At 40.7% G+C, this 27,981-nt stretch overlaps 1 protein-coding gene across 3 annotated transcripts in view; it reads right to left on the bottom strand.

The window, feature by feature from the left end:
- Window positions 1–27,981, bottom strand: part of LOC127454335 (histone-lysine N-methyltransferase SETD2-like) — a 57,389-nt gene that overhangs the window by 14,362 nt on the left and 15,046 nt on the right. For 2 of the 3 annotated variants that reach the window (XM_051721459.1, XM_051721458.1), the window contains 12 exons: window positions 27,692–27,823; window positions 27,379–27,507; window positions 27,151–27,274; window positions 26,926–27,003; window positions 26,588–26,685; window positions 26,352–26,496; window positions 25,599–25,733; window positions 23,038–23,166; window positions 20,720–22,471; window positions 20,584–20,632; window positions 19,871–20,126; window positions 8,889–9,702 (listed from right to left, as the gene is read on the bottom strand). In XM_051721459.1, coding sequence (XP_051577419.1) covers window positions 8,889–9,702; window positions 19,871–20,126; window positions 20,584–20,632; window positions 20,720–22,471; window positions 23,038–23,166; window positions 25,599–25,733; window positions 26,352–26,496; window positions 26,588–26,685; window positions 26,926–27,003; window positions 27,151–27,274; window positions 27,379–27,507; window positions 27,692–27,823 — 3,841 coding nt within the window. The remainder of the gene's footprint in view (window positions 1–8,888; window positions 9,703–19,870; window positions 20,127–20,583; window positions 20,633–20,719; window positions 22,472–23,037; window positions 23,167–25,598; window positions 25,734–26,351; window positions 26,497–26,587; window positions 26,686–26,925; window positions 27,004–27,150; window positions 27,275–27,378; window positions 27,508–27,691; window positions 27,824–27,981) is intronic. The other variant, XM_051721460.1, reaches the window with a different exon arrangement.

Raw genomic sequence — 27,981 nt, 5'->3', positions numbered from 1 at the left:
AGAGTCAGCTGTGAGTTGAAGAGACACGGGTGCAGCAGCAGGTGAAACATTTATGGCCACATCACACAGCAGACGGTCAGTTGGTCCAGGCAGGTGGAGAATACAGACCTCTGGTAATTCAATCGCATGCACAACATTTAGAGCACAACACAGCACAGAGTCTGCACTCTTAAAAGTATTTAATGACCTGCTGCTGGCTGTTGATTCAGGTAGTCATGCAGTTTTAGTTCTCTTTGATCTCAGTCAACACCATAGATCACAACATCCTTTTGAGGCGCTTAAGACAGTGGACAGGGATTCAGGGGACTGCTCTTAAATGGTACCTCTTATCTTTTTATTTGTATTTTATTTTTTTTGGATTTTTCCCCTTTTTCTCCCAATTTGGAATGCCTAATGTACTTTTAAATCCTCGTGGTCGCGTAGTGATTCGCCTCAGTCCGGGTGGCGGAGGACAAATCCCAGTTGTCTGAGATCGTCAACCCGTGCGTCTTATCACGTGGCTTGTTGAGCGCGCTGCCACGGAGACAGTGCGTGTGGAGGCTTCACGCCATCCACCGCGGCAACCACGCCCAACTCACCATGCGCCCAACCGAGAATGAACCACATTATAGCGATCACGAGGAGGTTACTTCATGTAACTCTACCCTCCCTAGCAACCGGGCCAATTTGGTTGCTTAGGAGACCTGGCTGGAGTCACTCAGCATGCCCTGGGATTCGAACTAGCAAACTCCATGGGTGGTAGCCAGCGTCTTTACCACTGAGCTACCCAGGCCCTGGTTCTCCTCTTATCTTAAAGATAGGACATTTTCTGTTGAACTAGAGGACTTCTCATCCTCCCCGGCTCCCATTACCTGTGGGGTTTCCCAAGGCTCAATCTTGGGCCCAGTCTTATTTTCTCTATACATGCTTCCTTTGGCCCAAATCTGTCAAAAGCATAATATTTCCTATCACTGTTATGCTGACGATACCCAGCTTTATCTTCCTTTAAAGCCTGGGGACAACTCTGCATTAGATTCCCTTATCTGCTGTATAAATTATATCAAAAAGTGGATGGAAATGAATTTTCTTCACCTAAACGAATCAAAAACTGAAGTGATGGTGTTTGGTCCACCTGGCTCTACTAACCACATGATTATTGATTTAGGCTCCTTTGCTTTTAAATTACACAGCCGAGTTAAGAATCATGGAGTAATTTTTGACCCTGATTTAAAGCTTGATAAACACATCAGTTCTGTGGTCATAGGTGGTTTCTTTCAATTAAGGAACATTGCGAAATTGAAACCCTGTTTATCTTTTAAGGACATGGAGTTGTTATACACGCTTTTATTTCTTCAAGATTAGATTACTGCAATTCATTGCTCTGTGGCATTTCTCTTACTTCACTGTCATATCTGCAGTTAGCCCAGAATGCTGCTGCCAGATTGCTGACTGGGACAAAAAATACAACAACATATCTCCGGTGTTAGCATCTCTTCATTGGCTTCCAGTCAAATTTAGGATTCGATTTAAGATTTTATTATTTACTTTTAAGGGATTACATGGGATGGCTCCTCCGTATATTATGGATCTCCTTCAGCATCACACACCTTCTAGACTACTAAAGGTCTTCGCAGAGTTTACTTTTAACAATTCCGTCTTAAGTCAAAGGGAGATCGGGCCTTTTCAGTAGCGGCTCCACGGCTTTGGAATAGCCTTCCACTACATATCAGGTCCTGTACATCAGTCGATGTTTTTAAGTCTTATTTGAAGGCTCACCTTTTTCACTTGCTTTTAATTGTGCTTAATGTGGGTTGCTTATTTTATTATGTGTTATTGTATTTTCTACATTCTGTATGTATATGATCTGTTTATGCTATAATGTGAAGCACTTTGGTCAACATGTGTTGTTTTTAAATGTGCTATAAAAATACAATTGATTGAATTGATTGATGCACTAAACGAGGAGCAGAACGGCAGACTCCAGCAAAATGTCCAGTTTTACTGCAATTGTTACATTTAGCAGATGCAGCGGGGCAGTTCTGTGCGTTTGCGAGATATTCATCGGAGCCACAGTGGAAGCATGTTTGAGCTGATAGAGCAGGAGCAGACATCTTTAATATGGTATGTGCCTTGAATTGGCCTTTGGACGCTGTCACACGTTAAACAGCATCTACGCTGCACGGAGAGAAATGGATCTATTACAATCTAATAGAAAGAAACTCTTGATTTCTTATGTTCCAATGTGAGGATTACTAATTTTACCAGCATGTTAAACCGAAAATAGAGTATGTGGTAATTTCCCGCACTGTGAACATGAAACGTGCGGGATACTTGAAATGTTGTGCAAGACGTGCAATCCCACTCCGAAATTCATGAAGCGAGGTATTTTTTCCTGCAAATTTCTACACATTGGTTCATGCTGCTAAGACACTTGGAAAAGAGTGAGGACAGTTCTAGCAGAGCACGCTTAAGTGTCTGCACGCTTGTGCGGTCACGTGACTGTGCCTTGCCGCTTCTAGTATACTACGTGCTCACCCGTCTTTGCGAGCTAAATATAACTGCGCTCGCTCGTCTCTGAGTTCTTGGTTAGAAGACTGTGTTCACTCCGTGTAATTTTTGTGCTCTCTCGCGTGTTGTCTGCTTGCACTAATGGTATAAATGCTGCACTGGCCCAATTGGGCAAGTGACTGTTCTTCCAACTAGCCCAAATCTCTTACACTGGCCCCGGGCCATTGGGCAGTCCTTATTGTCGAGCCTTGATGGAGTCTGTTGCAGATTCTTTATGGTGGGATGTGTGACAGACAACGGATTGTTTTAATAAACTGTTTCGCAAGAAAGAAACTGTTGGATGCCGTGAACTACATGTTGCACACCTACAATAATCCTACAGTTATGCACTTTTGACGCGACTCCAAGCATTCGTTACATTGAAGCGCATCATTCTGCGCCTAGGATCCGCATAAGTGCCATTGTGCCCAATGTTGGGACGTCTCTTATTATATACCTTCTATTTATTTGTTGTGTATTTATCGGTTTTACTATTGTAGAGCTGCATATATCCCTAAGATCCACAAACATGTTTAATTATGGTACAACTTTTTTGCTTCAGTGCTATTGCATAAGTAAATAATACATTTGCAAATAAACATAAAACTGGTTAACCACAATTTTTTCTCAGATGGTAAACTAACCGTCAAAAACTCACATCATGGTATCCCTGTCTGTGAACCTTGCCCAAGATGGTTTTACTGACCAAAATCCATTTCGATTACAAATTATTATTCCTCTGTGGTCGGCACTGGATGATTTTACAGTTAGAGCAGCTTGGTTCTACAGTATAACATATCTAAATTTGTCATAATTGACAACATTCATCAATTTTTTTTATCCTCAATTCAACACTAAATGTGCCACGTCAGCACATACATGTCTCCAACTTCATATCTTGTGAATAATAATAAACCGTACTCCTCATTAAAAGGGTCTTGACATGAGGAATAACATTTTTTGACATTTAAGAGGTCACTGTATTATAAAAACATACTGTAACTTTCAGAACTGAAAACAGCCTCCTTAATAGAAAAAGAGCATTTATTACGGCTGCCCCCCGACCAAAGATTTTCCTAGTCGACTAGTAGTCGTTAGTTTAGCCATTAGTCAACTAGTCGTCGCACGTTTATGATATTAATTAAATTACTTAAATATATATATTTTGGGGGGCATCAGAAAATGGTTCGAGTTCCAGGGATGAGAATGTTATAAATAACATTGCTAACACTGTGCTAAATTACAAAGAAATACTAAACCGTAATAATGAGCCTTTAAAATATAAATTTTACAAGCGCACACACGTAGCGAGCCGCAGCGACACCGGCAAAAGCGGTAATGATTCTGAATGTGTCGGAAACATTGTCTGAACATTTTGTTAATTTATAGAGAGAAATACACATTAGGGTTGTGCCGACAGACAATATCTCGGGGATCGACGATGGTCAGAGTGATCGCCAATAGCTGATGCCTTTGACCATGTCAAGACGATATTTGGCTCGTTTTCCCATGTATTAAATTATTATTATTATTAGGCTATTATTATCAAATTAATATTACAAATAATTTGCTCAGACACAGACACGCGCTAGAAGAAACACTTTATTATATTAAGAACAGATGACAGAAAAGCGCATATATGACGCGCTGATACGGAAGTGTTTTTTTTTTTTTTGCAAGGACAGTATCGTCTATGAGAATGCTGCAAATGACCTCAGACATCTCGGCTCAGGAGGTGCTTTGAGTTCAGTTTGCTTTATTTCCACAGAGCAGTTCATTGTGAGTGAAAAGTGAGTTTTGTCTTTCTCAGGGTAATATATAAGTATGCACAATTATTAGGCAACTAAATTACAAAAATAATTTCTCCCAACTCAATTGTTTAATCTCAATTTTTAGAGTAGATGCAACAAGTAACACAAAATGACAATTAAAGTTTTTGGCCTTTCAAAAATATTCAGTGACCAATATAGCCACCCTTCTTTTCAATAACTGCCATTAGCCTTTCATCCATGGAGTCTGTCAGTTTCTTGATCTGTTCATGATCAACTTTCCCTGAAGCAGCAACCACAGCCTCCCAAATGCTGTTCAAAGAGGTGTATTGTCTTCCCTCACTGTAAATCTCACATTTGAGAAGGGCCCACAAGTTCTCAGTAGGATTTAAGTCAGGCGAGGAAGTCATTATTTGGGCATCTTTGAGGCCCTTGCTGATGAGTTTCAGTCCATCTTCAACTTGAAAAGGTCCAACTACCTCATCCTTAATGATAGCAGCCCATACCAGTACCCCTCCTTCACCTTACTGGCACCTGTGGTGCCCTGTGTCCATTAGTGATCCAGCTATGGGCCTATCCATCTTGTCCATCAATAGTCACTCATTTCATCTGTCCATAAAACCTCTTCTTGTGAATATATTCAGTGGTGGTCGTGTTACCTGAGGTAATGAAGCTGCCTAATAATTATGCACACCTTGATATAAGGTGTTAGTCACTTTCGCCACACCCTCCCTCATTACACAAATACATACCACCTGAAAATGACTGAATCCAATAAGCATTCAAGTATATATGGTTTGGAGTTGGAAAATGTGCATGGAAACAATAAGATCAGAATACTCACTTGCCTAATAATTGGGCACACAGTGTGTGTGTGTGTGTGTGTGTGTGTGTGTGTGTGTGTGTATAATATATATATATATATATATATATATATATATATATATATATATATATATATATATATATATATATATATTTTATCACTTCATTATTTTAATTGCTTTTTCGTTTCATTTGGTGTGCAATTTGAATTTAGAAATGTATTTAAATTTTCAATGCAAAAATCACCAAAGCAGAATATTCACCGATCCCTCAGCCCAGCGGTTGCCGATGTAATTGGATATTGCTAATATATATATATATATATATATATATATATATATATATATATATATATATATATATATATATATATATATATCGTGAAGGAGGGAACAAAATGAATTTATTCACACACAAGATGTATTTTTGCCGGACGACAAAATACACAACTGGTAGAATACACAGATGAAGTAGGTTAGTTTCCAAAGAGATACTGTAAAGCCATCTTTCAAAAAGTTCAACACACATTTTAAGTGCACTTAACTTTTTTCCAGTTTCATTCTAATTTTTAGTTAAAATAAATAAAAAAATAAAGTTCAAAGTTTGAAATCAAGGTGTCTTGCTTTAATGTGTAGGCTTAACCCTAACCCTGCTTAATGAAAATTACCCCATAGTACCACCTAGCGTCAAACCAGCGGTAATACCGGTGTTCGTTGGTTTCCTGTTGAGTTTTTGTTTTTTTCTGCGACCAACCGACCAATCAAAACTTGGTCGACCAAGACTCTTCTCATCGAATAACATTTGGTCGACTATTAGGGGGCAGCCCTAGCATTTATTAAACCAAGCTACAAAATCGGCTCGTTTGGAATTTGAACTTGTGACGTCACAAGGACCAAATACATCTGCATATGACTCCCTCTTTAGCAAGACATCAATGGCTATTTCCATCATTGCACCCCTGGCCACGCCCACTGATGCTCAGTCAGTCACACAGGTGAAGAGGAGAGAGATGGGCCTGTCATGAGAGATTCAACCAAAGTGGACTTACACTGGACACCTTCATGTGCCTACCTGGATTTAAATTAGGGATGGGCATTCATCAATAATTTGGTATTCGAATATTTAAGTGCATAAAAAACTAATACTCTAATAGCCTATTATTTAAATGAAAAATGTAATTAATGAGAAAGAGCCATTGTAAAATTATTTTTTTAGTCAAAGGTTGCATCACCATTTAGAAAAAAAACAAGCTTATATTATGTCCTGTGGTTTTTTTGTTGAAGACATTTAAACAAGCAATGCATGAAAACAAAAAAGTACAGAATGAAAGCATTTAAGCTCATGCAAAGTGAAGAAAAAGAAACTGCTAATAAAGTAGACTGATGCAATTAACGTACAGGATGACTATAAACACTCGGCATATAATAGTTATGTTTATATTGTATCTCATGTCATGTTTTTATTGAGAAAAACAAGCATATCCATATGCTCAATAAACTATACTCATTTATACACACCAGTTTAATTGATGGAATGTCCCTCCGCTAGCAAAGTCTTTCTCAGATGCCATGTTTGTTGTTTATAGAAGCGTCGTGGGGATTACGTTGCAACAGGGACGCTACTTTCTGAGGAGTTGCACATATACGGGAGTAAAGAGTACACCGCTTATACAGTACATTTAAACAGGAGCCCAGCTTTCTCGCAGTAAGCCACATTCTCGCAATAACCCGCTTTTTGGTGCCCATCTAAACGTACTGACAGAACGGTTTGCACATCAAATGTGATAACTTGTGTCCACACTCAACAGCGCCACCCAGTGCATTCTGTTATAACTGTGAGTTTTATTTTGTGTGTTCAGAATTTAACATGAATCTCACTGCATATATGGCCAGCAAAGCAAACATTTTTTTTTAGAAATGCTTTGACCGTTATCATGCCTCTCATGGCACTTTTAAAAGACACAATGTCAAGTTATAACTCTAAAAAGGAGACCCCCCCCCCCAATTCTGTTTCATCTTGCTGTTTGCTGTCTTATTGTTGTGCTGTTTTGAAGGCGTCCTGGACCGTTTTTTCCCATCTGTGCTATTTTAAATTGTTGGGCTTTTGTAAACCGCACCAGATGGACATCTTTGATCGTACTGATGCATTTCCACACAACACAGGCGATGTGTGCCACGTTTTAAGAGCGGTACAAGCACAACTTTTAAACGTGTCTCATTCTGCTGTGCCACTGACTGGGAGAAACACATGCAGTCCTTTGTGTAAACAAACCAGGAAACTGTGAGATGTCGCTCTGGTGAAGACCAGCACCTCTGCTTTGGCCTGTTGAAACACCCAACATCCCTGTGGATAGTATTACATTTGTGCATTCAGGACATTTCAACGTGGACTGCATGTATATTCGGCTCATATCAGCGTGGATTGCTTGTGAAACAGTCACAATATGTTTCAAGCTTTGCAAAGGAATGAACGTTATTGAAAAATTGGGCAGTTAAAATTGGACATTCACGAATGTTTCAAATGTCATGACTGATATTTTTTCCTGTGCTTGAGTGAACAGTTTGATAAATTCAGATGTGTTAGTTGTGTAAGTCGTGTTAACCCTGAAATGTAGCTATATAATGCTGTGTGGAGTTTGTTCATTTTCTTTGGACTGCATTTCAAATATGGCTGTATTGGAAGGGCAGCACGATGTTAGCCAATCACAACAGTGGCCGTTTACATTGAAGACTTAAAGGGCCAGACAGCTTAAAACAGAGCATTTCAGACGGTTTTGGTGCAAAAAACCTTTACTAACATTATAAGTGGACCTCAGGGAAGAAATAAAATTATTTTAAAAAAAATGTCATGACCCCTTTCAACCTTATCTGGTAAAACATATGTACACAGAACCCTTCATCTGGTGAATATTTTCAGCTCTACTAAGCTTAACTAAGTAAATATTTGCATATAGAGCATTGTAACAGAGCCAAGTCTCCGTCATTTAAAAATAGGGTCACCACTGTGTTTCGGGCTCATTTATAGATAAAACTCCTGCATTATATACCAATTCTTCATTTTTTCTGTTTATTATTGTGATTTTGGTAGAACAATCAAATGCATCTTCGATTTTATTCAGCTTGGACTCTTGTAACCTCTGTCTGTCATAGCAAGAAAAGACAAAACAAAGTTGTTTTTTAACTATTGGCCATTTTAGCCGTTACCAGCCTTTTCCAACACCTTGGTTTCCGGTATTGGCAAAATCCAAAATCCTATCGGTCGACTTCTAGAAGCAACTGTCTATGTTACTGCATGACCTGACCACAACAAAAATGGCACATAATGGTCTTTGTTTACGAGTCTTACTCCAAGTATAAAGAACATATTTTAACATTCAAAATAATTATGTTTTTTGTAATATTCTTTTTAAGCCATCACAAACTGGCTTGAATGTAACATCAGAAGTTATTTAAATACACAACAAAATAAATTAATCGATTAATAGCAACCATTTTTCTGGCCCAGAATGGGCCTTTTCTTTGGTAGAAGCATGTGGAATGGTTTCAGATTGGGCACCAGCATTTCAGTGGAAAAGGGTGTGTGTGTGTGTGTGTGTGTGTGTGTGTGTGTGTGTGTGTGTGTGAATGTTATGCAACCTGTTTAATGTTAGCAATTCTGACTACTCTGCCCTCTAGATATCAGCATTGAAAACCCTATAGTGTTAGTCCACTATGGGACAATTCAATGAGAATATGATAATCAGAAAGGAATGCACTGGTGGTGTCCTACCTGTATGACAGGAGTGTTGGTCTGTGGGTAGCCGGCAGGAATGCTATAGATGGTTTGGCAGGGCTGACCCTGGTAGTAGATGGCAGTCTGAGGCTGTGCAGTGGTGGAATACTGCTGGGTCGGCTGCGTCTGCACCGTGACTGCTTGTTGTGTGTTGGGGTCCCAGAGCGTGGTGTAGCCCTGCTGATTTTGGATCTGTGGACTGGCTGTTTGCACAGGCACAGACAGGACGGCTAAGCTCAGGTCCTGCGTAGGCACAGCAGGCTGGACAAACTGCTGAGTCTGTGTGCCTGATGAAAGCTCCAGAGAAGCAGGGATGTGTGCCAAACTGGAGGTAGGTACGGCCTGGGTGGTGGAAGAGGGTGAGGCTAGACCTAGATCTGAAATTATAGGTTGAGTAGGTGTTTGTTCAAAGGTAACAGCAGCACCACCAGCAGTTGGGGTGACACAGAGAGAGAGAGGCTCTACAGCAGGTGTGGGCAAGAGCACTTTGCCTGCGTTGGGATTGGTGGGATCCACATAGGTCTGGATAGGGTATCCAGGTGGGTAGGCCATGAAGCTTGGACTGGAGGTGTAGGCCAGTGGGTGGAATGCAAGTGTCTGCAGTTGTTGCTGCTGCTGCTGCTGATGTTGTTGCTGCTGCTGCTGCTGCTGATGTTGTTGTTGCTGCTGCTGCTGTTTCTGGGCCTCACGCTGAGCCACTTCCTGCTCAAAGAGCTTTCTACGTTCCTCTGTCGACAGCTTGTTACGAGACTCTTTGGAGTGCAGTTTCTTCTTGCTGCTGCTGGCCTGTTCATAACTGTAGGAAGATAATCTAGTGAAAATTTAAAAGGGTCTAGTGATCAGTAATCAGCCTTTCAACCATGGAAGATCTCATTAAAGCCTCTTTAAGGAACAGAAAATGGTCATGTTGTTCCAAACCATAAATTAACTTATTTTCAGGGGCATTTTTTACATTTGAGGGCATTTTTTTCTAACCATTCAAAACATAAGCTGTCTCATCTGTTTGTGAAATACCTCAATTTAATCAATTCATTCAAATTCTCAAGATTGAGAACGATTACTTCTACCCTCAGAATTAAATCAACATTTATTTATATTTTATGCCAATACGTATAACTAGGACTATAATAGAATATTAAGAACTACAGTTGAAGTCAGAAGTTTACATACACTTAGGTTGAAACCATTAACACAAATTTGTTAACCACTACACAGATTTCATATTAGCAAACTATAGTTTTGGCAAGTCGTTTAGGACATCTACTTTGTGCATGACACGATTAACACTATGTAACACAATTTTTGTTCCTGGGTAGTGTGTTATTTCCTAATTGCTTATGCCTCAAAAGTATAAAAATGGCTATTATTCCCCGCAAACTTTGCTTTTGTGACCAGGACAGTGATATTTTGAAATGTTCCTATTTCCAATGAGAAAATGGGCAAGTGTGTGTCTTTTTGTTCACATAAAGTCAGAAAAAAACAACAACATATGAATCCAAATGAACATGTATTTATAATAAAGTAATACAAAAATGACTACAAAAGATTTAGAAGGGAGTAGTTTTGAGATTTACGATTATACTGTAAATCAATTTCACGAATCAGCCCCCAAATGTAGTCTCCCATCATGTTCTCGTTATACTGTCCTTGGTAGCGGTGTTCAAAGTCCAGTATATCCTGATGGAAGCGCTCGGCTTGCTCCTCCGACGTTCGCACGCTCCCATGTTCTCCTTGAATTTATCAGGATGAGCATCAAGGATATGGATTTTGAGGGACATCCTACAGCCCATTGTGCCGTAGTTCTTCACCAGAGTCTCAACCAACTCCACATTTTCGGCCTTGTGATTGCCCAGGAAGCCCCGATCCACTGCGACAAAGCTGTTGCAAACGCTTTCTCCTTACTAGTGAGCTTCTTGGTGAAATCATTGCACTCCAGGATCTTCTTTATCTGTGGTCCGACGAAGACACTGGCTTTGACCTTTGCCTCAGACAGCTTAGGGAAGAAGTCTTGAAGGCTGCCGACTCCTTAACTAGAGCTCTGACAAATTGTTCAATAAGGCCCAATTTGATGTGCAGTGGTGGCATCAGCACCTTCCAGGGGTCCACCAGTGGCTCCCACTTGACGTTGTTCGTCCCCACAGAGAACTCGGTCCGCTGTGGCCAGTCCCGCCTGTGGTAGTGCGCCTTGGTGTCCCTGCTGTCCCAAAGGCAAAGATAGCAGGGAAACTTGGTAAAACTGCCTTGGAGACCCATCAGGAATGCCACCATTTTGAAGTCTCCTATGACCTCCCAGCCATACTCATAATTCAAGGCACCCAGCAAGGTCTTGATGCTGTTGTAATCCTCTTTGAGGTGCACCGAGTGAGCCAGAGGAAGAAACGGGTACTTGTTACCATTATGGAGTAGCATGGCTTTGAGGCTCCTGGATGAGCTGTCAATGAAGAGGCGCCACTCATTCTGGTTACAGGCGATTCCGATTGCCTCAAACAGACTGGTCACATTGTGGCAGAAGCAGAGCCCATCTTGACGGGTGAAGAAGCTGGAAAAAGGTTGGTGACACTTCCTCTGATCTGCGACTTGCACACTTTCATCCAACAAGTTCCACTGCTTGAGCCTAGACGTCAAAAGCTCAGCATTGGACTTGGTGAGACCAAGATCTCTAATCGAGTCGTTGAGGTCTTTTTGGTTGGGGTAGTATGGGCTTATCTCCTCAGCTCCACCTCTGAAATCCCTCAAAGTCCATATCCCTGATGCTCATCTTGATAAATTCAAGGAGAACATGGAAGCGTACTCGGAGGAGCAAGGTGAGCGCTTCCATCAGAATATACTGGACTTTGAATGCCGCTACCAAGGACAGTATAACGAGAACATGATGGGAGACTATATTTGGGGGCTGATTCGTGAAAGTAATTTACAGTATAATCGTAAATCTCGAAAAACGACTCCCTTCTAAATCTTTTGTAGTCATTTTTATATTATTTTAGCATAAATACATGTTAATTTGGATTCATATGTTGTTTTTTCTGACTTTATGTGAACGAAGACACAAATTTGCCCGTTTTCTCATTGGAAATAGGTACATTTCAAAATATCACTGTCCTGGTTACAAAAGCAAAGTTTGTGGGGAATAATAGCCATTTTCTATACTATTAAGGCATAAGCAATTAGGAAATAACACTTACTGTGTAATTTTTCCAACAGTTGTTTACAGACAGATGGGTTCTTTTTTAATTGACTATATCACAATTCCAGTGGGTCAGAAGTTTACATACACCAAGTTAACTGTGCCTTTAAGTAGCTTGGAAAATTCCAGAAAATGATGTCAAGCCTTTAGGCAATTAGCTTCTGCTAATTGGAGGCAATTGGAGGTGTACCTGTGGATGCATTTTAAGGCCTACCTTCAAACTCAGTGCCTCTTTGCTTGACATCATAGGAAAATCAAAAGAATCAGCCAAGACGGGGAGGTCACGTGACGCCATGCAAGAAGCAGACATGTGAGCGACGAGCTCTGCGCACTTTGCTAAATTTTTTATTATTCTCATTTTTTAATTTGGTGAAATTCGATACACCCAGTTATACATTTGCTCTTTGAGGTAAAACATGGCAAAGAAGTCAAAATCATCGGGCTCTGGAGACATTAAAAGACACTTACGTGTTCAGGATAAAAGCCCCAACAGACCTACAGACCGGGGACTCGATTTGGATGGCGCGGCGGGAGAAGGAATCCAGCGTCAGTTGTCCAACATATCGCTGATGATGACGAAGGTTCTTGCTGACTTGGAGGATCTCGCTGTAATACGTCGATCGATTACGGTGATGGAAATAAAATTCTCTGAGTTAGTTACAAGAGTGTCGGATGCTGAGAAACGAATCGATTATTTGGAGTCTTCGGAGAGGGAATTAACCGCTAATCCACCCGTGACCAAAGTTGATCTGGAACGTATTCTTGAAAAGCTTGAAGATCTTGAGAATAGAAACCGCAGGAATAATGTAAGAATTGTTGGAATTCCTGAGCATGAGGAGGGCAGAGATATGGTGAAATTCCTAGACGAGCTCTTCCCGAGTCTGCTCGACATAATAGGCCACAAGCTGGAAATTGACGAGCTCACAAGAGTCCCAGCTCACAGATTTGCTGAGGGAGACAGGCCCCAATCGATTCTGGCCAAATTTCTGAGGTCATCCGATAAAGATCTTGTGTTGCACCAGGCGAGGAGCAAAGGGAAGCTTTCTTGGAGGAATCATAATATTTTCTTGTTCCCGGACTTTGCGAGTTCGACAAGAGAGAAATGCAATCAGTTCAAGGAATGCAAGAAACTCGTACATCGCCGAAAGATCTCGTTTGCTCTAATGTTTCCGGCCAAACTGAGAATAGAAACGAAGAACGGTCGCAAAGTATTTACATGTCCCAATCAGGCAATGTCTTTTATTGAATCAATGGGTGAGTAAACCATTGGATGTTTCTCATATGAGTGGGTCTGAATCGCTGCATTTACTCTGGCTTTTGAGGAAGCTGGGCGTCATTTTGGTTTCTTTTTGCGTTGGCTCTGCCTAGCGGCTAGAGTTTGTTTTGTGAATAACACTTTCTTTAAAGAAGTTTTTGCATTGATGAAAGATTACTTTTGCATTGAATTTCCCAGCCAGTTTGAGAGTGGACACTACGGATGACCGCAAAATATCTACATGCTCACACAAAGGATGTCTTTTATAAAGTTGACGGATTGAGTAAGTCATGGTATATACTTTTATGCGGCCTCCGAGTGAACTGACTTGACCATCCGGGGAACCGGGATGTCAGTTTTGTTTCTTTTTCTGTTGGCTCCACCTAGCGGCTGGAACTTGTGCCGTTTACGGGGCACTGGAATGATTACGTCATCCGCTGAACTCATAACAGCTGGCTCACTGGACATTTGTTTGTCTATCCGTGAAACTGAACGGTTTTATATCAGCTGAAATTTGTTTTGTGGAGGATCACACCTTTAAAACAATTCTGTGAATTAATCTACATGTTCTGGGTTCATTCTTCCTTTTGGCTGGGGGTTATTTTACAAAGTATTTTCTATTATGTAATTTTGCTTCACAAATTTGTGAGGTAAAATTGAGCAATCCGATGGCAAAGTTGTCGTGGGGGCTCATGGGCAGGGTTAATGCGCATGTTTTTCTTTTTTGTTTTTTTTCGGGGGGAAGTTAGGGTTTTGACTGTTTCACTAATGGGGAATGTGGTCTGTATAATTTTGTTTTTGACACACAGTTTTTTATTTTTTATTATATCAATATGTCAGTTGTTAATATGAGTGTACTATCTCTCTCGACATGTAATGTGAATGGGTTGGGGCACCCCATAAAAAGAATGTTATTACTTTTCTTAAACGTAAGAAATATGATATAGTGTTTCTTCAAGAAATGCATCTTTCCCCGCAGGAAGCTGAAAATTTTGGTAAGATATGAGGTGGACATGTTTTCTTTAGTGTTGGCTCAAGTAAGAGCAAGGGAGTCATTATATTGGTAAATAAACATTTACAATTCAAATTTCTCAAACAGATTAAAGATAAATTAGGAAGAGTCATTACTGTTTTAGCTGAAATTCAAGGGCAAAGGTTGATTTTGGCTAATATTTATGCGCCTAACGCTGATGATCATGGCTTTTTTATAGATCTTGAAGGGATGTTGCAAACCGCTGGCACCCCTCATGATATAATATTGGGAGGAGACTTTAATCTTTTGATGGACTCAGTCCTTGATCACAGTGAAGCAAAAGTGTGTAAGCCCCCTAGAGCAACCTTGATGCGTCACAGGATGTGTAAAAATCTTGGTCTTACAGATATTTGGAGACTTTTGAACCCATCTGGTAGGGACTATACATTTTTTTCATCAGTCCATAAAATTTATTCTAGAATAGATTTTTTTTTAATATCCAAGTCCCTCATTTCATCTGTTGTTGATTGCTCAATCGGAAACATTTTAATCTCAGACATGCCCTGGTGAGTTTAGAGGTGGTGCCACATACGGAGAAAAAGAAATCATATAGTTGACGCCTTAATGTGTCCCTTTTGCAAAATCCTGATTTCCAATAAATGCTAAAGGCTGAAATATGGAGACCAATTGGTCCTCAGTATCCACTGTGGGCGTGGCTTGGGAGGCACTTAAGGCGGTTCTTAGGGGTCGGATCATACAGTATGCCTCATTCACCAAAAAATCCAAAGCACGAGAATTCGTAGAGTTGGAAGGAAATATTAAAAATGCCGAAGCAGAGCTGAAGCGCCGTTTGTCATCCGATGGCCTCAGAGAATTGACTAGATTGAAATATATATATATATATATATATAATACTATTTTGTCACGGAAAGTGGAGTTTTGGTTATTCAGGGCAAGACAGTCATACTTTGAGTCGGGGGACAAAGCAGGAAAACTTTTGGCTAGATATATAAAGCAGAGAGAGTCTTTTTCTACCATTCCCTCAGTGAAATCTGCTGGTGGTGAAATATTTACCTCAGCCATTGATAATAATAATGCTTTTAAAGAATTCTACTTTGATCTCTATAGTTCCATGTCTTCGTCAACTGATGAAGATATTAGAAACTTTGTGGAACCATTAGATCTCCCTAAACTGATGACTGAGCAAAAAAATCTCTTGATTCTGAGATAACCTTGGAGGAGCTTGGCGAGATTATTAAGGCCTTACCTACAGGCAAGTCTCTGGGGCCTGACGGCTTTGCTGCTGAGTTTTTCAAATCTTATGCTACAGAACTGGCTCCACTTTTGTTAGAAGTTTATACTGAATCATTAAAGAATGGAAAGCTTCCGCCAACCATGACACAAGCCCGGATCAGTCTGATTTTTAAAAAGGACAAAGATCCAAGCGAGTATAAAAGTTACCGTCCAATTTCCCTGATCCAGTTAGATGTAAAATTTTGTCAAAAATTCTGGCTAATCGATTAAGTAAGGTTATGACATCACTTATACATATAGATCAGGTGGGGTTTATTCGGGGCCGTAGCTCTTCTGATAACATCAGGCGTCTCATCAATATCATGTGGTCAGTAGCGAATGAACAATCTCCGGTCGCTGCCATCTCACTTGACGCCGAAAAGGCGTTTGATATGGTAGAATGGGATTATCTTTTTAAGGTTTTGGAAATATACAGGTTCGGGAGTACGTTTATTGGATTAAGTTACTTTATATACACCCAGTAGCGGAGGTACAAACAAATGGACTAATTTCAGATTATTTTACTTTGGATAGGGGCACCCGGCAGGGTTACCCTCTTTCCCCATTATTGTTCTGTCTTGCCCTGGAATCATTAGCAACCGTGATAAGAAAGGAGGATGATTTTCCAAGGGTGGTGGCGGGAGGTATGGCGCATAAACTCTTGCTTTACGCAGATGATATTTATTATTTGTCTCTGACCCCAGTAGATCTATGCCTTGCCTCCACAGAATTATTAATTCCTTTTCTATGTTTTCAGGATATAGAGTCAATTGGTCTAAATCCGAAGCTTTGGCTCTGACAGCGTACTGCCCAGAAATGGCTTTCCAGCCGGGTGCTTTCCAGTGGCCCAAACAGGGCATTAAATATTTGGGGATTTTATTTCCAGCAAATTTGTGTGATTTAGTTAGAGTTAATTTTGACCCCTTAATAAACCGGTTTTCGAGTGATGTGGGAAGGTGGGCTTCATTACATTTATCTATGATTGGGAAGGTTAATGTTATTAAAATGAATTTTGGAATACAATTCAATTACTTACTGCAGTCTCTCCCTGTAGATGTCCCCCTCTCTTATTTCAAGCAATTTGATAGCATAGCAAAGTCTTTCATTTGGAATGGTAAGCGTCCCATATTACATTTCAATATGTTACATAGGCCGACTGACAAAGGTGGGCTAGGCCTACCCAAGATTTTGTTTTATTACTATGCGTTCAGTCTCAGACATTTGGCTCATTGGTTGCTTCCACCTGAGAGAACCCCTCCCTGGTTCTGTATAGAACAGGAAGTTCTTGCCTCCATTTCGCCACTGCAGTGCCTTTCTATCAAATTAATCGGAGAAGCTAAGTTACATCCCATTATCTTGCATTTGAACTCGGTGTGGACTAAAGTGTACAGACTGTTTAATTCTGACATTTTTTTAAATGTTGCCTTGAGCATATGGCTGAACCCCAAACTATGCATGAACAAGTCCCCTTTTTGCTGGTCAGAGTGGATTGGGAGGGGGGTTACTACACATGGTGACCTGTATGAGAATGGATTGGAGATCCTTTCAAAATTTGGTTCAACTTTTTGAGATTCCTAGATCTCAGTTCTATAAGTATTTACAGCTGCGCCACCTACTCTGTACTGTTTTTGGGAGTGGTTTACACCCTCCTAAAGTGACAGACATTCTGGGAGAGCTGATTACTGCTTTTGTAAAAGGTCATGAGGCATCGGTGTATTACTCCCTACTAATTCAGAGTCTGGGAGATGGAACTTCAACTTCTCTTAAGAGATTATGGGAGAAAGATCTAAATTTGTTATTGGAGGAGGGAGAGTGGGCTGGGATTCTAAAAAATGTCAAATCTGCATCCAGAGACGCAAGGGTTCGCCTCATGCAATTTAAGATTTTATATAGAGTCTATTGGACCCCCTCTAGATTGCATAGGTTTGGTTTTAAAGACACACCCACCTGCTGGCAATGCCAATCAGAAGATGGAGACACAACCCATGTCTTTTGGGGATGTGTTAAGATGCAAGAATTTTGGATGAGGATTCAGAGTTTTATGTGCGAGGTTTTGGCCTCTCAAATTTTATTTTGCCCCAGACTCTGTATCTTGGGAGATGGGGCAGTCATTAATTTGGAGAATAAGCACATGAAAAACTGGGTCCTAACTAGTGTTATGATCAACAGACAGATCAATTTGAGGAGTTGGAAGTCAGCTGGAGCGCCCCCTTTTCAGGAGTGGTGTTCAGAGATGGCCAGAGTGGCAACTCTTGAGGAGTGGGTATCCAGAAGACTGGGGAGTCTGGACATGTTTGCGAAGAAGTGGGGCAGATATCTGTCTTTTTTGGAGGGCTCTCGGGGAGGGACAGTGGAGAGAGAGGTGTAGGGGTTTTATGTGTGTGATTTGTTTTATTTATTTTATTTTATTTATTTTTATAAATTAATTTGTTAATTTTTGTTGTGTGTCTATGGTTGTGTGACCACTGGGGTGTTGTATATTGATTCTGTATATGTGTGTTCTGCTATGTATATTTAATGGTTGAATCAATAAAAAATGTTAATCGAAAAAAAAAAAAAAATCAGCCAAGACCTCAGAAAAACAATTGTGGACCTCCACAAGTCTGGTTCATCCTTAGGAGCAATTTCCAAACGCCTGAAGGTAACACGTTCATCTGTATAAACAACAGTACGCAAGTATAAACACCATGGGACCACGCGGCCAACATACCGCTCAGGAAGGAGATTCATTCTGTCTCCTAGAGATGAATGCAGTTTGGTGTGAAAAGTGCAAATCAATCCCAGAGCAACAGCAAAGGACCTTGTGAATATGCTGGAGGAAACAGATAGACAAGTATTTATATCCACAGTAAAACAAGTATTATATCGCCATAACTTGAAAGCCTGCTCAGCAAGGAAGCCGCCACTGCTCCAAAACTGCCATAAAAAAAGCCAGACTACAGTTTGAAAGTGCACATGGGGACAAAGATCTTACTTTTTGGAGAAATGTCCTCTGGTCTGATGAAACTAATTTTGTTTTGGCCATAATGACCATCATATGTTTGGAGGAAAAAGGGTGAGGCTTGCAAGCCGAAGAACACCATCCCAACCTTGAAGCATAGGGGTGGCAGCATGTTGTGGGGGTGCTTTGCTGCAGGAGGGACTGGTGCACTTCACAAAATAGATGGCATCACAAGGAAGTAAAATTATGTGGATATATTGAAGCAACATCTCAAGACATCAGCCAGGAAGTTAAAGCTCGGTCGCAAATGGGTCTTCCAAATGGACAATGACCCCAAGCATACCTCCAAATCTGTGGCAAAATGGCTTAAGGACAACAAAGTCAAGGTATTGGAGTGGCCATCACAAAGCTCTGACCTCAACCCGAGAGAAAATTTGTGGGCAGAACTGAAAAAGCATGTCCGAACAAGGAGGCCTACAAACCTGACTCCGTTACATCAGTTCTGTCTGGAGGAATGGGCCAAAATTCCAGCAACTTATTGTGAGAAGCTTGTGGAAGGCTACCTAAAACGTCTAACCCAAGTTAAACAATTTAAAGGCAATGTTACCAAATACTAACGAAGTGTATGTAAACTTCTGACCCACTGGGAATGTGATGAAAGAAATATAAGCTGAAATAAATCATTCTCTCTACTATTATTCTGACATTTCACATTCTTAAAATAAAGTAGTGATCCTAACTGACCTAAGACAGGGAATGTTTTCTATGATTAAATGTCAGGAATTGTGAAAAACTGAGTTTAAATGTATTTTGCTAAGGTGTATGTAAACATCTGACTTCAACTCTATATCAGATGTTATAGGAGGGCATTTTTTGCCCACTCATTTTTGATTTCGGGGCATTTTTGGTAGCATTTTTGCTTTGAGCCCCGCTTAATTGTCTTCTATGGAACATTAAGCCTTCCCTTTCAAAATAATGAAAGTGACAATGATGACAATGATGTACCTTACAAAAGCAATCTCAACTTTATATCTAGCACATTCTATGGACAACTCTGATTAATTTTTATGGTGCTTTTTTTGTTTTTTTTTTTCATTTTGGAGCTTGACAGTCCCAGTCTCCTTTTAATGTCAATACTTTAAGATCTTAAAAAAAAAAAAAAAAAACACTTAAGTTCCACAGAAGAAAGTCAAGCGGGTTTAGAATGACAGGAGGGTGAGTAAAATGATGACAGAATTTTCAATATTGGGTTAAATATTAAACCTTTAAAATCTCTAAATGGGAAAATTTCATGGTGTTATCTGTATTTGATTTTTTTGGCTTTAGATATTACCGGTCATCATTTCTGCGGTTACTCCTCTCATAAGCTGAAGGCGGTAGAGGGGAAGTGGAGCCTCGTCGCCTTTTCCTATCTGCACTGCGAATGGTCGATCTCTCTCCATCCCGCTCACGGTCCCGGTCCCAATCCCGCTCACGCTCCCAGTCTCTTTCCCGTTCTCGATCACGCTCTCTCTCTCTTTCTCGCTCTCTCTCTCGACTGCTCGAAGGCGTCCGAGGGGTCATCAGTGCTTCACGATCTCGACTGCGATCTGTTTAAAGGAAACATATAATGGAACAGAACAACTCTGAGCTAATATCAACAAAAAACTTGGATGATCTCTTTTTTCAAGAAAACATGAGTGGTGCTTGCCCATGCAAAAATCATTATGCTAAGGTGTTATGCGTGGGTGCCTGGGCATTGCAAAAGAATCCACCCCATGTGTTATTCTGGTCCCTAGCTATGCACCAGGTAAATGCACCATTTACTTTGATCTATGGAAAATAGATGCAATGAAATTGAATGGTGACTGAGACTATACTGCCTAACATCTCCTTTTGTGTTCCAAGGAAGAAAGTTATCATGAGGGTGAGAATTTTTTGGGGAACTATCCCTTTAATAATTAGGGTTAGGGGGTTGTCAATATAAGCAATAGTAATAGTGAGAGCATCACTTATTAAATATTGTTCAAATGAAACTGGTAATAGTTTGATACATTCTTGACTTACCATTTGACTCTTTTTCAACCTGGCTCTTCTTTGGTATCCTGTAAACCTCCTGAAAGGGGGAGAAACAGCCAGTTTGTTTGTAAGCCAACACAATCAAGTACATGCTTGCCTACTTTTAAGAAATCTTAAATCTTGCCTTTAAGTCTTTCCAGCTTTCCAGCAGACGGGCAGCCATGTCACTGATATCAGAAGCCCGGACTTGTGGCTCCTGACTCTGCTCGCTCTCTACATCAGATAGGGCCTCCTCCTCATCTTGTGAGGGTGTCCCCACTGCAACACCATCTGCTGGAACAGCCAAAGTTCCTACGGCTAAAGCCCCAGCAGAAACAGCAGCTCTGCCAACCTCCAAGGATGCGTTTTCTATAGAAACAGCAGCAGAACCAGGTGGAGTGGTCTCCACGGAGACAGCTGGACATTCTGTGGGTGTGCTCTCTATGGCAACAGCTGTGGCTTCAGAGGATATGCTCTCCATTATGACATCTGGTTGTGTGGTGGTCATCTCTGAACTGGTGCTACTTGTGTGCTCTGCTGAGCTGCTTTGTTCAGAAGATGCATTCTCCACCTGGACCTCAGCAACTACATCTTCATTACTAATGTCCTCCATATCTTTAACGTCCATGACTTCAGAGCGTTCTTCCACTGTCACAGACTCAATTTGGAACTCTGATCTCATTGACGGCTCCTCACTCTTGGTCTCTTCCACCAGCTCCAGACTCTTGGGCGCTTCCACCAGCTCCTGACTCTTGGGCGCTTCCACCAGCTCCAGACTCTTGGGCGCTTCCACCAGCTCCTGACTCTTGGGCGCTTCCACCAGCTCCTGACTCTTGGGCGCTTCCACCAGCTCCTGACTCTTGGGCGCTTCCACCAGCTCCTGACTCTTGGGCGCTTCCACCAGCTCCTGACTCTTGGGCGCTTCCACCAGCTCCTGACTCTTGGGCGCTTCCACCAGCTCCTGACTCTTGGGCGCTTCCACCAGCTCCTGACTCTTGGGCGCTTCCACCAGCTCCTGACTCTTGGGCGCTTCCACCAGCTCCTGACTCTTGGGCGCTTCCACCAGCTCCTGACTCTTGGGCGCTTCCACCAGCTCCTGACTCTTGGGCGCTTCCACCAGCTCCTGACTCTTGGGCGCTTCCACCAGCTCCTGACTCTTGGGCGCTTCCACCAGCTCCTGACTCTTGGGCGCTTCCACCAGCTCCTGACTCTTGGGCGCTTCCACCAGCTCCTGACTCTTGGGCGCTTCCACCAGCTCCTGACTCTTGGGCGCTTCCACCAGCTCCTGACTCTTGGGCGCTTCCACCAGCTTCTCATCACCCTGAGTGGAGGGTTGTTCCTCACTCTTACAGAGCAGTTGCTCTTCAGGTTCTTGTGCGTTGAGTGTCTCTTCCTCACCAACTATTACTTCGGGCCTTGAAAGTGTGATTTCTCCATCCTCAGGCTTTTCCTCTTTCAACACGGGCTCAACCTTGGCTTGACTCTCAGCAGGTGCTTCAAAGCTTTCCACCTTCTCTGACCTATCCATCGTGGGTTCCAACTGTGAAGACTCATCCTCCATGTCTTCCTCTTCCTCCTCCTCCTCTTTCCCATCCGAAGCCTTACTGGCATCGGAAAGGGCACTATCCACACTGTTCTCACTGATAATCTTCAATCTACGGTAGACTGCCCGCTTGGGAGTGTCTCCATCCATCTCAGTGGCCAGCTTAGCTGGTGGGCCATCAGGGGTGTTGAGTGGAGTTTGGGCACGTGAGGTGCTCTCACTGGAGTAGCCATCCTGTTCTGCAGGTTGGCTAAGTGGCCGGCTCTGAGCCCAGCGCTGGATAAACTGCAGCACACGGCTCTCCTCCAGCATGTTTTTCGTAGAGATGGGCAGGACTGCCAGCGCTTTCATTATCTGAGGATGATGCGACAGAAAAAAGCTCTAAGAGATAGCACCTTTATCACAATAAAGCTGCATTAACCAAAATATCAGGCTACTACGAATTTCTTAAGTTTGCTTGAGGTTTCCAGGAAAATGACATTCTGAACAATTTTACTTGCAACTGATGTAGAATTACAACAGAACAGATCTCCCAGCATCTTCCTCGAATGGCTATTAAAGTCTAGTTATAAAAATCCTGTTTACTCTAAACAAAAAGACGTGTTTTTCCCAACTTCAGGCTCTAAATGAGAGCCTGATTTTAAATTTAATTTACACTGAAGGTCAGAAATGTATCTCTCAAAAGACCTTTCATGATTCAAGTGAACAGCCATTCTATAAGACAGCTGATGGCACCAGTGAGTAACCTACCATCCAGGAAGATAAGAAAACATTTCAATTTACAAAATCTCCAAATTTTTCCAAAATGTGCTTTCATAGTACTAACACAGAAATGGCTAGCAGCCTAAGATTTTCCTTGGTGGTAAGGTGTTTTATGTGCATCAGAAATTCCCTTCAGTGTGTGCATGTTAAACATTCACCTCCAGCTGTAGTTTAATGTTGTTTACAGAGTTGCTTTTAGCCTCAGAAAGTTCAACCATAAATATCCATAGCAGTGAGAGGCCATGGTGATCCAAAAACTGCTTCAGACACAAGGGATTCTGGGTATTCTGCAGAAATATGGAAACAACTTGGTAAGACTGGTTTTCAGCATTTTTTAAATCAGAGTGACTATTTGCACCCAGGTGTAAATAACACCTATCACACAGCACAGCTATTTGCACCCTAATCGTCTATTGGAAACAGAAATTTACAACAAATTGCATTGTGAGTGTCACACTTCAATAGTGTGGGGCATAACACCGGTGAGACAGTGCCTTTTCAACCTGGGGTTCGATTCCGTGTTTGTCGCACTCTTTTCCAATTCTGTCTCCCATCTCTTCTCTTAATATTTTCTTTAATACTACTTATAGTACTTTTACTATAGTAATTAAAGATGTAAAAAAAAAAAAATTGTGACATACGGTACGACACTCAGAATTTGATATGTATCGTACGATACATTAAAAAATACATAAGTATGATTAAAAACCAAGCAATCCAACATTGGGAGCTGCGAAACAGTCTCCTCCCTAGAGAAGCGGTGCTGAGTGCTCACAGAAATACAGAGCACTTAGTCTACATAGGCGAGTGGAGAGCACGAAGACCGATGGCAAACGACAAGATTGTAGAGTTACAGCTTGTAAAATTTGCCAAACAAAGGTGTCATGTCCCGGTGCTACAGTACATCAAACATGTCACTATTTACGGCAACATTACTGCGCAAATCAGTGGATTTGTGAGGCAGAAACAGCAGCAGCAAGTTGCAATTAACAGCCAGCCTCTCCCACCCGACACTGAACGTGATCACATGCACAGCAAGATGCTCATAACTATCAAAAACCAGCATTTAAAAAAAAATAGACAACGTAAGAAACCCACGATTACATGAGACTTATTTTTCTCTGCTTTTGACATTGAAATGTAAATGGCTAAGCACGAGAGGTAGACCGATATATCGGTTATCTGAAAAAATCTATGCAGATAGTTTAGTTTTTATTTTCATTATTCTAAGTCATTATTCTAGTGGGGTTCTAGCCTTTTCAAAATAAGAGTCCTCAGTGTATTTCAAGTGTTTTATAGTTAAAAGTCCTGCATTATGCACAATTTTTTTCTTTTTTTCTGATTAGTATTAGGGTAGAACAATAAACTGCTCTGGGATTGTATTAATTTTGTAACGTTTTTTATAATTTTGTAAATTCATTTCCCATCATAGTAAGGAAAGCCTAAGACATTTTTTTAAAATTCTAAAAATGTATTTTTAAAACTATTGGCAGATTAATCAGTTACTGGCCCTATCCACCACTTTAGTTACTGGTATTGGCAAAATCCACTATCGGTCGACCTCTAATGAGCACAACACTTACGTGCATTGGATAAGTCAGTAAGACTGTTATAGTTTACATGCAAAGTGAAACCAGGAAAAGGGGCAAAAAAATTACATGTGGAGATCGATTTTAGCTCAAACCGCTAAATAATATTGTGTTATGTACATGTAGCGTAAAGCCAGAGGTCAGGTTCTTCTAAGGGTTTTTTTTCCCCACTAACTATGTGAAGGACTTTTTTTTTTTTTTTTGCCACAGTCAGCTTTAGCTTGCTCACTATGTGTATTGTGAAAAGTGCTATTCAAATTAAACTTGAATGTAGACGAACTCATTATTCTCAAGAAAAACATGAAAATGGTTTCAATCTACTGATAAATGCAGTGCTGTTGTTTATGTTACTTTATTATAGAGATCTGCATTTTGTTGCCAATGTAAGACACTCTTGTGTCACTTAACATTTAAAATAAAATACATTTATGTTGAATCCTTGAATAAGTTTAAGTGAAAAAAATTGTGGGCTTGGTTTTTTATTCTTTTTTTTTTTTCATAATCGTATCGTATCATGAGGCTTCTAGATCGTATCATGAAATTAGTGTATGGTTACATGCTTAATAGTAATATTGTAGCAACCATGTTTTTTGGCAGAAACCATTGATTTGATGCAAATAACAATGTTGTTACACTCTTACTACAGTAATATGGTGATATAGTAACCATGTTTAATTTTGTGGTTGCTATGATTTTACTTAAATACCATGCTGATACTATGGTTACTGTAGTAAAACCATGGTCAATTTTTGTAAGGTAAGGGTTAGTTTTATGGGTAGGTGTAGGGTGTCTCTGGGACTCTAAATAAACACAATAAACGCAGTGATGCCCATATAATGTTAGTAATTATTTAGTGGTGCAAATAGTATCTGCCACTATTTGCACTAGTGTGCAAACAGAATCTACAATAATGTTTTAACAGGGTTGGGGTGCAAATAATATTGCCACTATTTGTACTGGGGTGTAAATAGTATCTACCTTTATTTGCACCAGGGTGCAGATAGCAGCTGCCTTATTAAATGCTTAACACTATATTCATATACAAGCAATATCTTCTCTAGCAGTAAAATGCTGTGTAGTACCCATGTAACAAATCTGATTAATTTCAGTGTGTCACTGTTGCAATTTACCTTGATAAGTTTAAGGCAGGTGAGTCGTTGCTCCATCGTCTCCACTCGCACCATGAGCCTGCAGAGTGAGATTACATCTTTCTCTCCACATAAGCCTTCTCCGTTTTCCTGCAGAGCCTCCAGCTCCTCATCCAACTGCAGAACAACATTAGCCAGTTTAGACACAGACAGCAAGACAGGATAAAATCAACCAACTCTATCCTCAAACAAACACTAAGTGACTGTAACATAAGCTGATTTCCAATCACTCAATTTCACATATTTAGAGGATGTTTCCATATTTTTTTATTCTCTTAGTGCAGGTCTGTAGCTCAGCTGAAGAGTGGAAAGTGCTAGTTCAAACCAGCCATAAATATTAAAGTGAGATTAGCTTGACTGCCTGCAGAATATTAGCTGTGTTATTTGTAGACTAGAACAGGCCCTGAAAGTCTCAGAGCAATTAACATGCAGCAAGAACAAAACTGACCTAATTTAACCAAAGAATCATTCCTTTGGTACTGCTGGCTTTTAAAGTAAACACTAGCTTACAACGGCTGTCTGAAAATGAGGCAGGCCATGTGTTGTGTCCAACTTAACCTTTTTTTTCTTTGCTTAAAACACCAATGTTTACCAAACAAATCACAATTTTAGACATGAAAGATATCAGAGTAGTGGACTTTCACACTTGCAGCCACTGTATGGGTTCATTTTGTCTGACTTCCTCGTTATTTCCGATAGCTGACAAAGCATAATAAATAACTGCAACTTGCTCACCGTGGTAAGGCCACTGTCAGTTTCTTTTTTCCGTGAACGTTCTTTCTGTTTCTTCCCACCTGCTGCTCGCACACTGACCCGAGTTTCCCCACCAATTAACCCACGACAGCTAGGAGCCCCACAGAAACATTTCTGGGCCTCCTTCCTGATGGACATAGGAAGGAAGAGGTGTCATTATTTTTTTTTTGGAAAAGCACAGCTGTTTAAAAAAAAAATGAAAAGCCTGAATCATTTACCCATATCTCTGGAACTGATAATCAAAAGTGAGCTCTGTCCCAGCTAAAACAGCTTTGGTGGTGAAAAAGCCAACTCTGAGCTGGCCATTCACAGTCCACTGCAAACAACAGACGTGCAAAACAAAGATTTAACATGGAAAACAGTGGCTCTGGCTCTACTGACCAAGTGATATAAGAGCCAAGAAAACTCATGAGCATGCTTTTATGCTCTGCTGAGCAATAATAGCTCATACTGCACATACACAACCTCTATCTTTTAACACATTTATCGTAAAGAAAACCATTGCTCATCACATTCAAAATTACTATTTTCAAATTCACGGCAACATATCACTTACTTTTTGAGTCTCACAGTTGGGTTCACAGCTGTGATTCATGAAACGAGAACAGTTTCCTTTCAGCGTGGCATCAATGATCTGCAGACATTAATGTAAGCACAGAAGTTTGTCAGTGTTTTTTTTCTTCTTTATGTTAAGCTTATTTCTTGAGAAAGGGTGAAGTGCTCAAAATATTGTTCGTAATACATCTAATTGCCAGTCCTTGCACCAATGACATTGGCTCACCTCATTATTCTTCAAAGCCATGAAATAATAGTGAATGTTCTTGTTTCGAGCATACTCCTTCACCCGTGCCTTAAATTCCCGGTGATCCAAAACTTCTCCACAGTATTCTAAAACAAAGGTGTTCCTAAAAAAAAAAAAAAAGAAGGCAAAGCCAGGTTATATATTAAGGACATAAGGAACTTGTTACATCTAAAAAAGCACTTTTTAGCTGAAGCAAGAAGTACTTACGGCTGTAGGTCTTTGGCTGCTCGTAAGCCCCAGCCTTTGCTCTCCGTCAAAATGACCTCAAAGTCTGCATGCTGTTTCATTTGAAAGCGTCGGTTGGAGCAATATGCTCCATTTAAACACCGGGAAGAGCTTGAGAACAACAAAAAGAATCATGATCATCCTGCAAATGATAACTGGAATATTTCAGTTTCAACAATCGCAATCTGTCAGTAATACAAGACTAGCAAGTATAATGATTTATTAATTATAATGTCTCTCTACAGGGCCTCTTATCCATAAACCAAATATTATGATGTGGCAGCACAGTATGTACCATTCAATCATTAGCAGCCGATTGAGGCAGTCCTCTCCACATGCCATTATTCCTCGGGAACGCTCCTCTCTCGAGAGGATGGCACATTCGCACTGCATTCGCTTGATGTCTCGATGAGACTTATTCTTCTTGCTGTTGAGACAGAGAACAGATTTTCATATTTCATATAAAACATCAAATTATGAACAAATCTACAAGCTCAAAGAGATAGGTGAATTGCAGAAACAAGTTTAATATAGGTTTAATATATAGTCTATACTTGCTGACTTGCACCTTTTAAAACTATTGCT

This window comes from Myxocyprinus asiaticus, chromosome 16, assembly GCF_019703515.2.
Source record: "Myxocyprinus asiaticus isolate MX2 ecotype Aquarium Trade chromosome 16, UBuf_Myxa_2, whole genome shotgun sequence".
Lineage (NCBI taxonomy): Eukaryota > Metazoa > Chordata > Actinopteri > Cypriniformes > Catostomidae > Myxocyprinus > Myxocyprinus asiaticus.
This window is presented reverse-complemented; position numbering and strand designations above follow the sequence as displayed.